Raw genomic sequence first — 16,074 nt, 5'->3', positions numbered from 1 at the left:
AAAAATCAATATATTTATTTGGTGTGTCGCTGGGAAGAGAATAAACTGCACAAGGATGATTATTAAGTTGCCCCGCATCTAAACGCTTCCTTGGTGTCCTTGTATCAAAAGAATATAACCGTAAAATTTAGCTAGTATCTACTATGACTGTGTATACGACCAATGATATCAAGATAGTGTACAGTACATACAGTACAGGAATGGCATTATAAACTCCCACAGAATGAATTCAAACATGAATGGCTAGACAGATTTGATTCCGATTATTAATATGTACATTGTAAAAGGAACCCCTCAAGTAGTACAGTTCCTGGAAACATTGCTAGTCAAACCTGACCTTTATTTCTAGCGAGCCACACCGTCCATTGACGATAGAGAATAAATGAAGTACATCGCTGTAACAAGTCATACAAGTTTTACTTCTAATTCTTTCACAGACTTTTACTGAAGGCATAAGTAAAGCAGTGCTTTAACATGAAGAAAACCACACAGCCAATCACATTCAATAATTAATGGAACATTTAGTTCCAAGATAAACTTTTCCCAACAACATTTACAACATTTTGAAACATGTTCACTTTAAATACACAAATAATGAAGGATTTGGTTAGAAATAAATCATTTTTCAGAAATTTAATAAAAAAATAAAAAAAGTCACTTTGTACTTTAATTTTATAAATTAGATATTAACGACACATGTAACCTTTGACTGAACATTTAACCCCACCCCCCCAGCCAAAACAAACAACAATTCACTTCCTACTTTAATTTTATAAATTACATATTTGACCAAAGACATAACCTTTGACTGTACATCTACCCCCCTCCCCCCCCCAAAAAAAAAAAACACCATAGGAAAAGAAATTGCGTTAATAGAGAGTAGTTGAAGTAACAAATATCCCAAAATGGAGATTTTTTTGTCCAATGTCCATTCATCATTTTTAAGTATGAAACTGATTTTTTTTAGTTCAGGTGGATCTAAGGTTGTCCAAAACTCTGCTATTAATAGATACATATTGTGAAATCTACAGTTAGAAGTCCCCATCTGAAGGTAATTACTCCCACTTTTCATAAAAAAAAAGTGGTTAATAAAAATAAATTTGCACATTTTTTTTATTGGGGGGAGGGGGGGGATTTAAGAAATTGAATAGCTATTAAAATTTCATGAAGTTTTATGATACTTTTTTTCTTTCCTATACCAGAATTTTTCTGTGTGTATAGGCAAACTCTGGATAGAAACAAAGTTTGAAACACTGACATTTTATTCTACTGCCGGAAATATCTGGCACATAATTCCAAAATGCAAAGATTAACTGAATTTGTAAGACAAAATCTCAACGACAGAGAAAACACTTAACGACAAAGTTAAACAAACGGATGAAATTGCATTGACCCCTTTATCGATTCTAGAGGGTTGGTCCAGCACGAAGCAATAAAAGGGAAAATAAGTGGCTAATTACAATCGGAAATAATGAATTCTGCTTTTATACAGATTTGACTATGAAACTCCATAAAAACCAACAGTGGAATCTTAATTTCTGTTCCCAGTAGCTGCGTAGAAAGTCAAAACCAGATGAGATTCCTCAAATTGCACGAACCTAAATTCATCGATGAATGTATTCATACCTATTATGTCAGCTTGTAGGAGCCATCTCTCCCCGTACGTACGATACGTAGACCGTCGACGACGGGCTACCTCATAAATATTCATGAAGTAGAAATGCCCCTTTTTTTTCTTTGGGGTACCATCTATGAGTTAAGTGGGATGCTGTCAGCGCTCTGGGAGGTTCGGATCGTTTCCCCTTCTGTAGGGCTCTCGTTAAGGGCATCTTGAAAGGTGTCTCCATCTTGGGAATTTCTGACTACTTTACTCTGAATCAAGAGTGAAAAAAAATAAAAACATTGGAAAAAATTACAAAAGCAAATAGCTGTATCGGTAACGAATCATTATAAATTTGGGAGGCATAAAACAAACTCCGGAGACGGCAAAATTTGTTCTGATCGGGGAATATTATCGAGCATATGGTTGTGTGTTTATTGTTTAAATGAGAATATACAGTAAAGAAGCTTTTAATAATTATCAATAATCAATTATGGCAAAGATACTTAGTAATTAACAGCTCCCTCAAACAGATAAATAAGAATCTTGTTATAATTAGGTAATATGTTTGATCACAAGTTACAAAGGGAAAGGGGCAATGGGGGGGGAATGGAAGCAACCTGTTAATACTGCCACTAGCTAGTAAAATCAAAATCTCTCATTTTTCCTATTTGTACCTTTGGTACAAAGTAAGCACATTTTGTAAATTATGAAATAAATGCCAATATCAGACAACATTACTCATTAAACTTCATCGCTATGGCTGCCAAGTTGGAAACAAGACCACCAATGTTACAAAAGAGAAGACATGAATAACAAAAGAGAGAGATTAAATATCCAAGGAGCTAAGTCAGGCTCCTTGATGTCCTAATTAATCTTCTCAAGTTTTCAGTCTTTACTGTAAACTGTATATAGAAGTACTTAGTAGTACACATATAATCAGTATACAATGGGGGCGTTATCAGAGAGGGATACAAATGACAAGCAGAAACAAACTAATCTTAAGCTGTTTGGGGCAGATTTTGAAAAGCGCTTTAATACAGACATCTAGACACTTTGGGCAGTGATATAAAAAAGGAGAGGGGGGGGAGTTGACCGGAGGTCTCAACCAATGTAAGTGGGAGGTTGTTCCTAACAGATTAAACAGGCCACTCTTAGACATGGTAGAATGAGAAACCGGTGCTGTGGCAGAGTGGATAAAGGTGGTGGCATTTGAAGCAATGAGGCTTAGCAATCGGGAGGTTCGGGGTTCGATTCCCGGCCGGGTCATAGTAAGGTGGGCTTTTTCATCCAAGAGCAATCTACGGTTTTCCCATCTGCAAATGACTCTCTAAATTGAAAAGATTCCAAATTTGAGTTTTAAAAATGTTGAATTGGAAGCCACCCGACGTGTAAGTTGTAATCCATAAGCCCATCGTAAAAATAACTGATGATTATTATTTATAGAATGTACTTAGTTGTTGCGAGGAGACAGGTAAGCGAGTAGGTGAATTAAACTTGACACCTCTGGTACATTCAATGTGGAGGCTACGACCCTTCTTATGTTCTGTCAATAATTTGGAATGGTCGCCAAAGAAAAGACAAAAAATCGGGAGGTACGAGAAACTTGATATTTATGGAACAGGAAAGTGTGTAAAAAAAATGTTGACAAGCATCACTTTAATAGTTGTGAAACAAACACCATTTTGAAAATGAGCATCCATATTTCTATGATCACATAATAATTTATGAAATGAGAAGGGAATAGCATTCCGCCTGGTACACCCAATACCCAGTTCATAACATCCCCACCCCCATCCCCCAACCCCCCCCCACCCCCATGGAGGGTTGCCAAGATGATTAAGATGAAAACTGGGTTCACGAAGCAAACAAAAAAAAGTTTGACTACAAAGGCTGTATCTACACTAAACTAATTTTTGCAGCTGTTTTCATTGTAGATTAGTTTTATACATCTATAACACAGAGCATTATATGAGATCACAGAGCTTAATAATTAAATGTTAAGTACATTTTAAAATGAGATCAAAATAAAATATTCTGTTTACTTTACAGCATCTGTTAATTAACAACAACATATTTTTTTTTATAAATATATCAGAATTTCTGAATAATTTTGTCATTTTAAAAAATGACATCAACAATTTAGTCTAGGCCTACATGTTTGTTACTTTCAATTGGTAGACACTGTACATCTATTGTATTATAAGGCAAACAAGAATAATTTTGGCATCGTGGCAAGAGCTGTTTAAAATACTTTGGTATGTTTGTTAACTGAGGCTGACCTAACCAGCCAATGACAAATCTTTTTTGAACAAGATTTTTTTCTTAATTATTTCATGTTGTCACAGACAAATTTGTAGGGTATAGTGCACAAGTCAGCTTTTGAATAATTATTTTTATTTGAAACGCGTTTATAGATGATTGTTGTTTTACTCGTTTACGAGTCGTAAATATTAATTCATCACAGAGTAAGTCAAATAGGGTTTATTGTCCTTTGAGAAGTTACTACAAGTAATTTAAATGTCCAGTGCGACGTCTGCCGATATTTTGTCTCTGCCAAGGTTATTCTTCTTCCCCCCCCCCCCCCCTCCCTCCATGTTGCCCTTGTGCCCTCTCTGTCACTCGTCTTCTCGTAGCACTCTTCCAGATCCTGCTAGGATCAAATGTCAGGCCCTTTTACTTTTACACATTCTCTTACACAGGCTCTTTAGCGCTTATAAGCAGTTTGCTAACAGTTTTTGTTTTATTTTTTTTATCTTTCAGTTTTGTGCTTACTACTGCAGGTGTAACATTCACTATTTGAACTATCAGTTCGCACATTTGTTATGCAAACATTTGCTTGCAAATTGGATCTGCCTTAAACAGTATCAAAGGAGCACCGACCTGAGTCAAGAGAATGATTCAGTTTGGATGCAGTTACATTCTGTGGCGTTTGTCTTATAAACAGCAGCTCTAGGAAAAAAATTCACATGATCGTTTTTGTCACTTGGAATCTACATCGTCTGGAAGAGAGATTCAGTTCCCCAGGATGAAATTGTGAATATATATTACAGAGCACACATCTATGTAAAGTAGGAATTAACTGCATAAATACATATTTCTTTTTTACTGTGTAATAAAGATTTCACTGTGTGGATTATACATCAAAACAAATTTTGGGACAAACTTAACAGAACATTATGCTCGATGCTGTTAAAATCCGTGCCTAGAAGCAAAACTCTTAGTCAAAAAATCCATTAATTTGATAAGTCTTAAGCCAGTCCAGCCACAGTACATTTATAATACAATACAGTATGTAAATTTTACGTAAATTTGCAAGTATTGTGGAATTTCATAAATTTTACAACGATATCAGTGATCATAATAGATATGTTATTACGTTAATCGGAAGTTGGACGATGTGTATGAGGCTGATATACTGTATGCAAGGGTTTGCGCAATAAGAGTTTCAGATTCAAGGAAAAATGCCAGCACCACCCAAAATGTGACAATTGTTATAAAGCAGCTTTTTGTGTCCTTTTTTATAATTTTCTCCATCTCATGATGCCATAAATGGTGGAATAAAAGTAAATTTTTTTTACAACTTTGAACGTTGTTTTTCTCAAAGCAATTTTCCGTTAGGATCGTAATAAACCTTGATGGACATGTCAAAAGGGTGGGAAAACGGCGACAAAACACAAAAAGCTGCTTTAATATTAACTCAGTTAAGTTATTAATATTGTGACATTACATGCCATGATCAAAGAATAACATTCATATCCTAACTGCTAGCTCTGTTATTATGTACTGTACAATGGTCGCATGGATATCAGAACTGGGTTTATACTCCTACACACATTCCTTACTCATCTTTTGGAACAGCCTCTGGTATATATATCTGAACAACTACTCTCTCACTTATGCTCTAAACAGACCGTTGTCTTCGTTCCTCTGCCAAGGCCTAGCTTTCTCTTCCCAATCCATGTTTAAACACATACGGGTACCAATGACGTTTTGCCTAATCTGCTCCTTATCTGTGGAACCATCTACCAGACCCATATTAAATATTGTACTAAACATTCTACCTTTAAAGAATTACCTACAGACTCATTTCTTGACTTGTTTCATTTGATTGCGATTGATTTGTTTTGTTAAGCGCCTTAGAGCAGGTACTTCTTGTTTCTGATTTGGCGCTACAGTATATGTAAATCCACTGTATTATTTTTATTATTATTATCATTATTATTAATTATTATTGTTATTATTTTCCTTCTTATCCCACATACCACAAGTATATGTTAATAATGCTAAAAAAGTTTAAGTCATTTGGACACCTAGCCAATTCGCCACATATAGTCAGTACATTGGTTCTGTGTGATAACAATGGGATAACATAACAGAAATTAGGCATCCACTCCCTTTACACATCAACGTGCATAATTTAGCTAATGTTTATTCATATAAATAAATTTAGAATTAAGGAGAATAGACTTGTATCATGGTCAATCTTTGATTGATTTTGATGTGAGTTGCAGGTATTTTCATGGTTTCTAATGCCTATTAGAGTGATTAGGACAATGTTGTTCATAGGCGTCCGTAGACCTTTCAGAGACTGTTATCAGAGGCTCTATAGGAAAGATGTTAACAAACATTAATATTTACAAAAAGGAGATTGTTAGATTACTACTGCTAAACCATGCCCGCATGCATAATGTACACCATTAATGTTAATTATCTGCAAGTATATATCTTTCCCATGTCAAGACCCTAATTGCACAAAATGTCAATTCTCAAATATCTGGATTAATACAAATCAAGAATAGTATTATTTAATTAGTTTGTTCAGGGAATATTTACAATATCTTTATATTTTTATATATTTTACAATATTTTTACAATATCACCAATGATGAATAATTAATAAATAAGATTTAATAAATTAAAAATAATAAATTAATTAATTATTAATAAGAATTAATAAGTCTTTTGATGGTTCCCCCCTCCCCAATTTATCCATAATGTTACACTGTCACCTTTCAAACTCTGGTAAGCGTTCCACACAATTTGGATAGAAGCACTCAACATCTGTTTCTTTTCTGCAGTTTTCCTCCTTTGCGAAATTCCCACACGATGTAATTTTGAGAACGTTGCATTGTCAATTTAACTGCAGTGCTCTCTGAAGTTTCCCATGAAATTTGATCACATTTTGAGAGTATAGTTACCATCATTTCACAGTCAATATTTTAAATGCTGTACATTCATGTTACAAACTTACAGTAGCCACCCACTACTTCATATTAAATATTGTCTTACAATGTATTCACACTCAATTTGATCAACTTTGCACTGTCAGTCTAACCCCCATCATTAGACACTACAGGTATGTTTCTAGCAGACTTCACAGAGAGATGATGTAGTCTCTCCTTATTAATGTGTCTGTTATTTGTTCTCATTCAGATGCAAACAGATGCTTTCTGACAGACAGAGAATCCACCTGACATCTCAGTTTGACAGACTATTCCACTTCATGACTAGGCCAAACAAGAGCCCAAGGGCACTGTGGTTCCTTGCTTGGGGTATATGACAATACACATAATATTATCAAGCAAGATTGGGCTCAAATGTTCCAAGTAATTGTGGTCCTACATGTTCCCATAAAGTAACCAACACTACATGGATCACATGACCGCTAAGTTTGAAAATATTCCCCTATACCATTTGCAACTACTCCAAAAATATCAACCGTGTCACACCTTGGCACTGGGAGTTATTGCATTAAAATGTCTGAAAATTAACTTTAACCTCGTATAACTTCGCACACGAAGGTCACACGGGGGTCAACCCATTGACATTTATGATCAGAAGGTACCTTTAACATCTGAAAATAGCATCGAAACTGTAAAAATCCACAAAACATGAAAAGGTCACCAGAGGTCAAATTGGGGTCAAAGGTCACCCAGATGCGGGTTGACAATTGGATTACATTGAAGCAACTCCCAACCCTAACGGACAATTTGTACTCAAGTTATCGCAAAAATACTAGTTTTTTATCATTAATTGACCTTTGTTGACTCGGATCACATGACCATTAAGTTTGAAAATACTTCCCTATACCATTTGCAACTTGTCCCAAAATATCAACCGTGTAACACCTTGGCACTGGGAGTTATTACACTAAATGTCTGAAAATTAACTTTGACCTCAAATAACTTAACATACAAAGGTCACCCTGGGTCAACTTATTGACATTTTTGATCGATGAGACCTTAAATAGGGCATCAAACTATACAAATTCAAACATTTTTTTCTTTGCCCATTTTCTCCCCCAAAATACTAGTTTTTTTAACATTAATTGACCTTTGGTGACCTCGGATCACATGACCGTAAAGTTTGAAAATATTCCCCTATACCATTTGCAACTTGTCCAAAAATATCAACCATGTCCCACCTTGGATTTTGGAGTTATTGCATTTAAATGTCTGAATTTTAACTTTGACCTTGTATAACTTCGCACACTAAGGTCACACGGGTGTCAACCCATTGACATTTTTGATCGGAAGGTACCTTTGATATCCAAATCTAGCATCAAAACCAAACATTTTCTTTTTTGCTCATTTCCTCCCAAAATAAGCACATTTTTCTAATGTGACCTTTGACCTTGGTTTCAGATGTAGTTTAATCTCCTGATTCCAAAAAACAAAATGACAAGTCTGTACAACCATCCTTACTCCGACCGAAAAACTTTGACCCCATATAACTTCGCACATAAAGGTCACACGGGGTCAACCTATTGACATTTATGATCAGAAGGTACCTTTGACATCTGAAAATAGCATCAAAACTGTAAAAATCCCCAAAAACACGTAAAGGTCACCAGAGGTCAAATTGAGGTCAAGGGTCACCCAGATGCGGGTCGACAATTGGATTACATTGAGGCAACTCCCAACCCTAACGGACATTTTGTTCTCAAGTTATTGCAAAAATACTAGTTTTTTATCATTAATTGACCTTTGGTGACCTCGGATCACATGACCGTTAAGTTTGAAAATGTTCCCCTAACCAGTTCACAACTTGCCCCAAAATATCAATCTTGTCGCACATTGGCACGGGGAGCTATTGCAGTTTTAATATTTTCGGTTTTTGGACCATAACTGACCTTTGGTGACCTTTGTGGGCACCAAAAACAATAGGGCACACCTTCTCCATATGGCGGATCTATAGTCCAAATTTGGCCTCAATCCAACATTCCCTTATTGAGATAGAGCGTACCCAAGCAAGTGTCACAGACACACACACACATACACGCATACACACACACATACGCCAACCTGACTGCATAGGTTCCTTTTGCTAAAGCAAGGAACCAAAAAAGAAAAAAAATTCAATCCAAGGTCCCATCTGGTAATTGAAATACTGTATACAGAACACTGAACAATCTGCTTTGGAACTGTAGAAAAGACAGACCTATTAATTTCTGGGCCATCGCATCATTCAGAAAGCACAGAATAAAGTGAACGATAACAACTGATAAAACGAGAGAAAAACGGAATGAGAAATGAGATGGTCTTAAAATGTCCAAGTTACCGTCGCAACCGTTTTAGTTTGAAACATGCAGGATTAAAAAAACTGATTCTCAAAAGGAAAAAGACGGAGGGTTATTACGGAGACTATAAGGGCCGATAAGAGAATGATCTATTTACCTAAGAGATGATGCTTCAAGGCTAGACTAGCCCGACTGTGAAGGTATAAAGAAGTGATCATATCATTAAATACAAATCTAACAGCTTCAATGGGGGAAAGAGTGGTGGATTGATGAAGTGGTCACTTGGCTCTTGGGGGGGGGGGAGGAGGTATTGCATGGGGGTAACACAGGAAACCTCTTGGCTCACATGATACTGCACACATTTATGTCCTAATATTATTGAAAATTCAGGGAGAAAAAACTGATATGACATTGTTGAGTAAATGGGGATGAAGTGAAAGAACATGCTCCACTGAAACAGCCATCATTAGTTTCAAAAGTAAACGTGACCTCACCGACTACCCGCAGAATACAAGAACCAATCACGGATCAACAATTTAAGGACGATCCCGTTTATTACCTTTACCGATGTCGCTGCCGACGACACTCTCTCCTCAAAGGATTTAAAAGCAGTTGATCCACGGACTTCTCCGAGTTTCCTCGTCACCACCGAACCAAAGGACGTAAATGCTGCCCCAGTCTTCTGACCGGCTGTCTGAAGTCCAGTTTTGGTCTTGTTATACCTTCAAGAAAAGATTGAAGAAAGAAAAAATAGTATAATTACAAGTTTGAGGTTTCAATACATATCGGAGGAGCCTGTCATAGATTGCGTGCAGTGTTAAAAGGTTACCAGTTCATTCTAGGCACTGTAGAATGAGTGCTTAGGTTGTGGGGAGACAGGTAAGCGAGGAGCGAAGTAAATCAAATGATCCATGTGTCATAAGGCCCAACATTTGGTACTTTTGACCAGATAGCGAAGCGTGTTTAATATATGCTGATGACGGTATTATTGAAGCATGGGCACAAAGATATCGTTTTCTTTGCCATGAAGATGTTTAAAGTACTGTTACTGGGATTTTAGGTTAAAGATTCATGAACAATTTGTTAAAAAAAAGGTTTTACCTCAAACAAAGACGAATGCTCACCCACTCTACTACCGTATCATACCTTGCCCCATGCTCCTTGACCCATGCCATGACCCCCACACATGACCATCTCCCCCACCCTTGAAACTTTAATCTCATCAATGATTGTAACAGCACTGCACAAGACATAATGTACATTTAGTATCAAAATGGCCTTGATTATTGAGATGTGTCATTACCACAGAGTATAAAAAATCCAGATATGAAAAAAAGCTTGATGCTCTAATGTCCTCTACGATATACTTTATCCTTTTCAATATATACTGTCCTCCAAAATAGGTTGATTAAATTGCACTGGTTTGTACATTGGTTTGTACACTGCTTTGTACAATACAAGCTGTTCCATAGTTGGTTCAAATTTAACTGAAACTAGATTATCCTAGTACTGTGAAGTGGTTTAGCATTTATTGAACTCTTTTGTTTACTTGAGCAAATTTTTTAACTGTACTGTACATATATAAAACACATAGATATCTATATCGCTACACCTTTATTAGGGAACCCAAAAAAATGTCCGCTGTTATCAAATAAAATAATAAATTTGTGGATATTGGATCGAGGCAAAAGAGACATTGAAATGTCATCCAAATATGCTATTTCGTTAACATGAAAGTAAACAGAAAAAATGATTTGTTACGATACTGTATTACAATTATCTTTTAGAACAATGGATTTACATTCAACAATTAGGCCAGCACTGAGGTCAGCCTACATAGCCATAAATTTAGCCTTAAAGGAGCAGTCCAGAGCTTTATTAAACGTATTTTACATGCACATATTTTGAAAACTAGAAACAAAAGTACCTAAAGCATTCATTTTTCCCCCATTTCTTCTTGTTCTATAAAATATCAGCAGCAAAATTTCTGCCAATTCAAGTCAATCTTTGAAGTATTACCCTACCCCCCCCCCCCCCCGTCCTTCATCCACACATCATTTAATGAGTTTTGGTGAATTGATGAGATTCCATACAGTATATATGCCCATTTAAATAACATGTAGTAGACCACAGAAAATTATGTACCAGTCTGTGACAGCCACTGAACCTACAAGCCAAATGATAAATTCATTTTTTATTTTTTTTAACCTTCTGAAACTTGGAATATGCTAAATATTACAAACACGTTTCCCCTTTGGGTGTTATTTTTTTCCATTTTTATTTTCAAAACAAGATAATCCTTTTATGCTTAAATCAAGCAGCTATTTCAATGTATACATTATTAGCTGAGAGGGTTCTCTTTAGGAATATTTTTGGTCAAGTCACTCAATGCCATAAAGAAGGCATATATACTGTAGGATACAAAATGATGTGGATTTTGCAAACAAACACTGATACAGTGAAGAAACACGTTAGCTTGACGATAGATATGGCCGTATGTGAATGCATAATTTCAGGATAAATTATTCTTGATCAGAGCTCTGTCCACAGGACATCAAAGTTTGAATTTATCCGATAAGCCTTTTGCTCACTTAAAGTAATATTATGTAGACAAAACACCGCTGTTGTGAAAACTACTGAATAAGAGATACCTTGTTTGGTTTCATCCTTCTATCTACTTGTTGTTAATTAAGCAAGTAGCCTTGAGGCAATAGATATCGCAGAGGGATATCTCTTAATTATCTGTATGCCTTTGCAAAACAATAGCAAACAAAGAATGGACAAAACACATGCTGTATTTATCCAGCTGATTCATGCGTGTTACGTGATATTGGTTTTGTGTTTCATGTTAATGTACTACTGATATTATATTAAAAGTCCCTGTTAGTGTACGCTTTCCATTCAATGATGCATTCAAAAGATTCACCATTTAAAGAGAAAATTGAGTCTAACGAAATAAAGCGACAAACACAAACTGCGATGAAAGATATGTTAATTTGATGATTGCTCTGAGAGCAGAACAAATACCAGGTGTTATTATGATACATTATGTAAACAATAGTTAGTCCTTAAAGCAGACAGATCAACATTAATGCGTCCCAGTGTATGTCTCAGCATGTGTCCCAGTGTCTTGCAGCATGTGTCTCAGTGTGGCACAGCATGTGTACCAGTGCATCCCAGCATACATCCCAATGTGTCCCAGCATGTGTCCTAATGTGTGGCATCATGAGCACCAGTGACAGTCTGACTCACAGTGTGTTGCAGCACGTGTCCCTCAGCATGAGTCCCTGTGTGTCCTAGCATGTGTTCTAGTGTCTTGCAACATGATTTACCTGGTGCATCAAAGCATTAGTTCCTGGTGTGTCTCAGCATGAGTCCCAGTGTGTTCTGTAGCTTGAGTCCCAGCATGCATCCCAGTGTGATGCAGCATGTGCTAGTGTGTCACAACATGAGTCCCAGTGTGTCACAACTTGGGTCCCAGTGTTTCACAACATGAGTCCCAGTGTGTCACAACATGGGTCCCAGTGTGTCACAACATGGGTCCCAGTGTGTCACAACATGGGTCCCGGTGTGTGTCACAACATGGGTCCCGGTGTGTGTCACAACATGGGTCCCGGTGTGTCACAACATGGGTCCCAGTGTGTCACAACATGGGTCCCGGTGTGTGTCACAACATGGGTCCCGGTGTGTCACAACATGGGTCCCAGTGTGTCACAACATGGGTCCCAGTGTGTCACAACATGGGTCCCAGTGTGTCAAAACATGGGTCCCAGTGTTTCACAACATGAGTCACAGTGTGTCACAACATGAGTCACAGTGTGTCACAACATGAGTCCCAGTGTGTCAAAGCATGTGACCCAGTGTGTCACAGCATGATTCAACTAGTGTGTTATTTAGCATGAGTCTCCCAGTGCATCCCTGCATGAGGCCCAGTGTGTCAGAGAATGAGTCCCCTAGACAGCATGAGTCGCAGTGCTATCTCCAGCTTGGGTTCCAGCATGCATCCCTGTGTGTTGCAGCATGTCCTAGTGTGTCACAACATGAGTCCCACTGTGTCACAACATGAGTCTCAGTATGTCACAACATGAGTCCCAGTGTGTAATTAAAGCATGTGCCATATATTATGGTTTATTATAATGTATACCACAGCATGTAATATTTCAGTAAGTATTGAAGGCATGAGACATTGATCCATGCCATTGTCATTTCAATCTACTCTAAGTTTTTCCTCTACAACTGTTCTGCCGAGATCTTAATCGGGTCCTTAAATATGATAACACGGCAAGAAGAGTTCTCATACATATTCATTTAACCCGGTGAAGAAAATGATAAATATTGGTTGCTAATTATATTCAGTGAAAAGTAGAACTTGGAACTGCAAATTGCTAGTATGGACAACTGTATCATAGTGAAACATACTGGCCGTGCAATACAGACAGCATGATACAACATGACACAGCAGCAGATGTTCCAAACAGTGTTTATACACTGTACAGTATTTCTTGAAAGACAAGTCTGAATGCAAATTTACAGATTGAAAGGTTGTCAGAAAAAGTCTACATTAACAGTGAAAACAGTCGCTGCATGTTGAACTAACTTAATAAAGTCAAACTAGCACATAGAGGCCACCAAACAAAGAGGGTGACTAAACCAAGATTTGAACTTCTAAAATCTCAAAGTATAATACCTTAATCAACATGAGACTTTCTTCTCAACCTACCCCACCTACCCCCCACACTCCCCACCCCCGTAGCACACTTCCCCCCGTAACACACTTCCCCCGTTGCCCTCCTCAGCAGACATACAGCCCAGAGAAATTTGGTTAGAGCAAATGCCACATAGCAAAAATTACATCTCACCATACATAGATTGAGCAATGCCCAGGGTAGTTTGAAAGTGTTGCTCAAGCCACAGGCCTATAATACAAATCCACATTTATGCAAACCAATTAACTGTGTAAGTTTTGTGGGCCAACTTTTCCCTCAATGGCAGAACTACAAACTCTCAGGGGCTGGAACGTGCCTGCAGCCTACAGCATACCCTACTGGGAACCCCTGATTAATGCTCTCAGGACTTTGCATCTGTCTTTCTATATTCACTGTGATAACTATCACGTATAATCACATTTTAACTGCTGGCTTTTAAGATATCCTCCCCCGCCTTGACGGACTCTATAATGACAAGCAATGTACTCACCCAGCTAGACTCTTGAACTCAAACCCAAACAGCCCTAAATAGTCATCATTTTCTAGCATAGCGTTTGATATACTCAATCCTTAAAGTCAAGTTTTTTGTTTTTGTCTTGTTAACGTGTGGTTTGACTGAAAGACATTCTAGATGTCACATCACCTTTCAGGAGTTTTCAAGTTCTGTTCATACAAAATATCCGCAATACGTGGAGACACTGCATACATTATATTGGTTTAAACACTGTATTCGGTAAATCTGTACTTCCATACTGTATAGAGGCATTGAGTTACTTTGAGATGGACATATTAACATCTAATGAATCCTAAACAGTGAGATGTTACAATACAGGCAAACACCTCAACATTTGTGTATTCTCATCTCCCCTTACAAGCCAACTCGTTCTCTCCGCTCTCGACATGCCAATCTCCTCATCGAGCCTCGCATCAACTTCGATGGAAACGGTGGTCATGAATCTTTCTAAAATTGGCCCTTGTTTTTATGGAATTCCATGCCACATGAACTCAGACATTGCCACTCAGTCAGTGGCAATGTGAGTGGCACTCACTGAACAGCTTTAAGACCTTTCTCTTTCAAGGCGCGTTCTGAAGTGTTCCATGATAGCAGCGCTTTAGAAATACTGATTGAATGATGATTATTACCAAACACAGTGGAATACAACACATACATGTATAGTACATACTCCGTAAGATAGCACAGTAAATCAGTGCTGATATACTGTACTGTAATGCACTGTACTGTACTGCACTGTACTATACTTTACTGTACTATACTTTGCTGTTTTGCACTACAATGCACTGTACTGTACTGCACTGTACTGCACTACAATGCACTGCACAGTACTGTACAGTACTGCACTACAATGAACTGCACAGTACTGTACTGTAATGTAGGCCTACTGTACTGCACTGTACAGTACTGTACTGCACTACAATGCACTGCACAGTACTGCACTGTACTGCACTGTACAGTATTGTGCTGAACTGTAGTAGCAGTTCCACGCAAGCTTCGGGCCCAAAATTAAAATCCCATCAATCCTATCCATCCCTGTTTTCCAACACGCTCAATTAAAAACCAGCTCTTGGCTTCAAAATTTAGCAAGGCATCCTTTTTTTCCTGACGAGGATACAGTATATCGAGGCGTCTAAAAACAACAAACCGAACTGTATCTGAAGTGAAGACTATGCCATAGAAATTGCCAGTGGTTTTTTAAAAAAAATCATAACTTTAAAGGGTCACATTCTGACACAATTAAGAAGACAAGTTTTACTTTATTGCCTTGATCTGATATTCTACAAATATTTATGATATGATATTATTTAAATGTCATATGAGCATGCAAAATGCTTAGTTGGCTGTTAGTATAGCTGTCCAAAGGTCATGCCGGTGAAATGTTTTTAAAATTTTGTTTAAGAAATGTAGCGTGAATAAAAAAGGCCACTGTAAGTGGTAATAATGACAGTTAAAATGCTTCTATTATTACATGCGCTTTGCTTTTGCCAGGGGGGAGAGGGGAGGGAGAGAGGGGGGATGAAAAACAGTTTTCGTCCACATTCCCTGATTAATATTTTGCAATAAGTTTCTGGTACTCATTCCCATGATTGTACGGTTTAAAATTTGAGTACTACAGTACCCATTGTATTTGTACTTATTTAGTATTTAATTTGGTGATTAACACATTTTAAAATGACTTTTCTTACATTTTTCAATTTTTAAAATCCTTGGTTACCTATGTCCAGTATTT

General features: G+C 37.3%; 1 protein-coding gene across 5 annotated transcripts in view; it reads right to left on the bottom strand.

Annotated features, from left to right (window-relative positions):
- Positions 1-1,121: 1,121 nt before the first annotated feature.
- LOC139954963 (tumor protein D54-like) overlaps positions 1,122-16,074 on the bottom strand; it is a 39,846-nt gene continuing 24,893 nt past the window's right edge. For 4 of the 5 annotated variants that reach the window (XM_071955004.1, XM_071954999.1, XM_071955002.1 and 1 more), the window contains 2 exons: positions 9,682-9,844; positions 1,122-1,872 (listed from right to left, as the gene is read on the bottom strand). In XM_071955004.1, coding sequence (XP_071811105.1) covers positions 1,750-1,872; positions 9,682-9,844 — 286 coding nt within the window. In that variant the 3' untranslated portion in view covers positions 1,122-1,749. Of the gene's footprint in view, positions 1,873-9,279; positions 9,315-9,681; positions 9,845-16,074 lie in introns of all 5 variants that reach the window. The other variant, XM_071955003.1, reaches the window with a different exon arrangement.

The sequence above is a fragment of the Apostichopus japonicus genome, chromosome 17, assembly GCF_037975245.1.
Source record: "Apostichopus japonicus isolate 1M-3 chromosome 17, ASM3797524v1, whole genome shotgun sequence".
Lineage (NCBI taxonomy): Eukaryota > Metazoa > Echinodermata > Holothuroidea > Aspidochirotida > Stichopodidae > Apostichopus > Apostichopus japonicus.
Note: the sequence above shows the minus strand (reverse complement) of the source record. Positions and strands in the feature narration are given on the sequence as shown.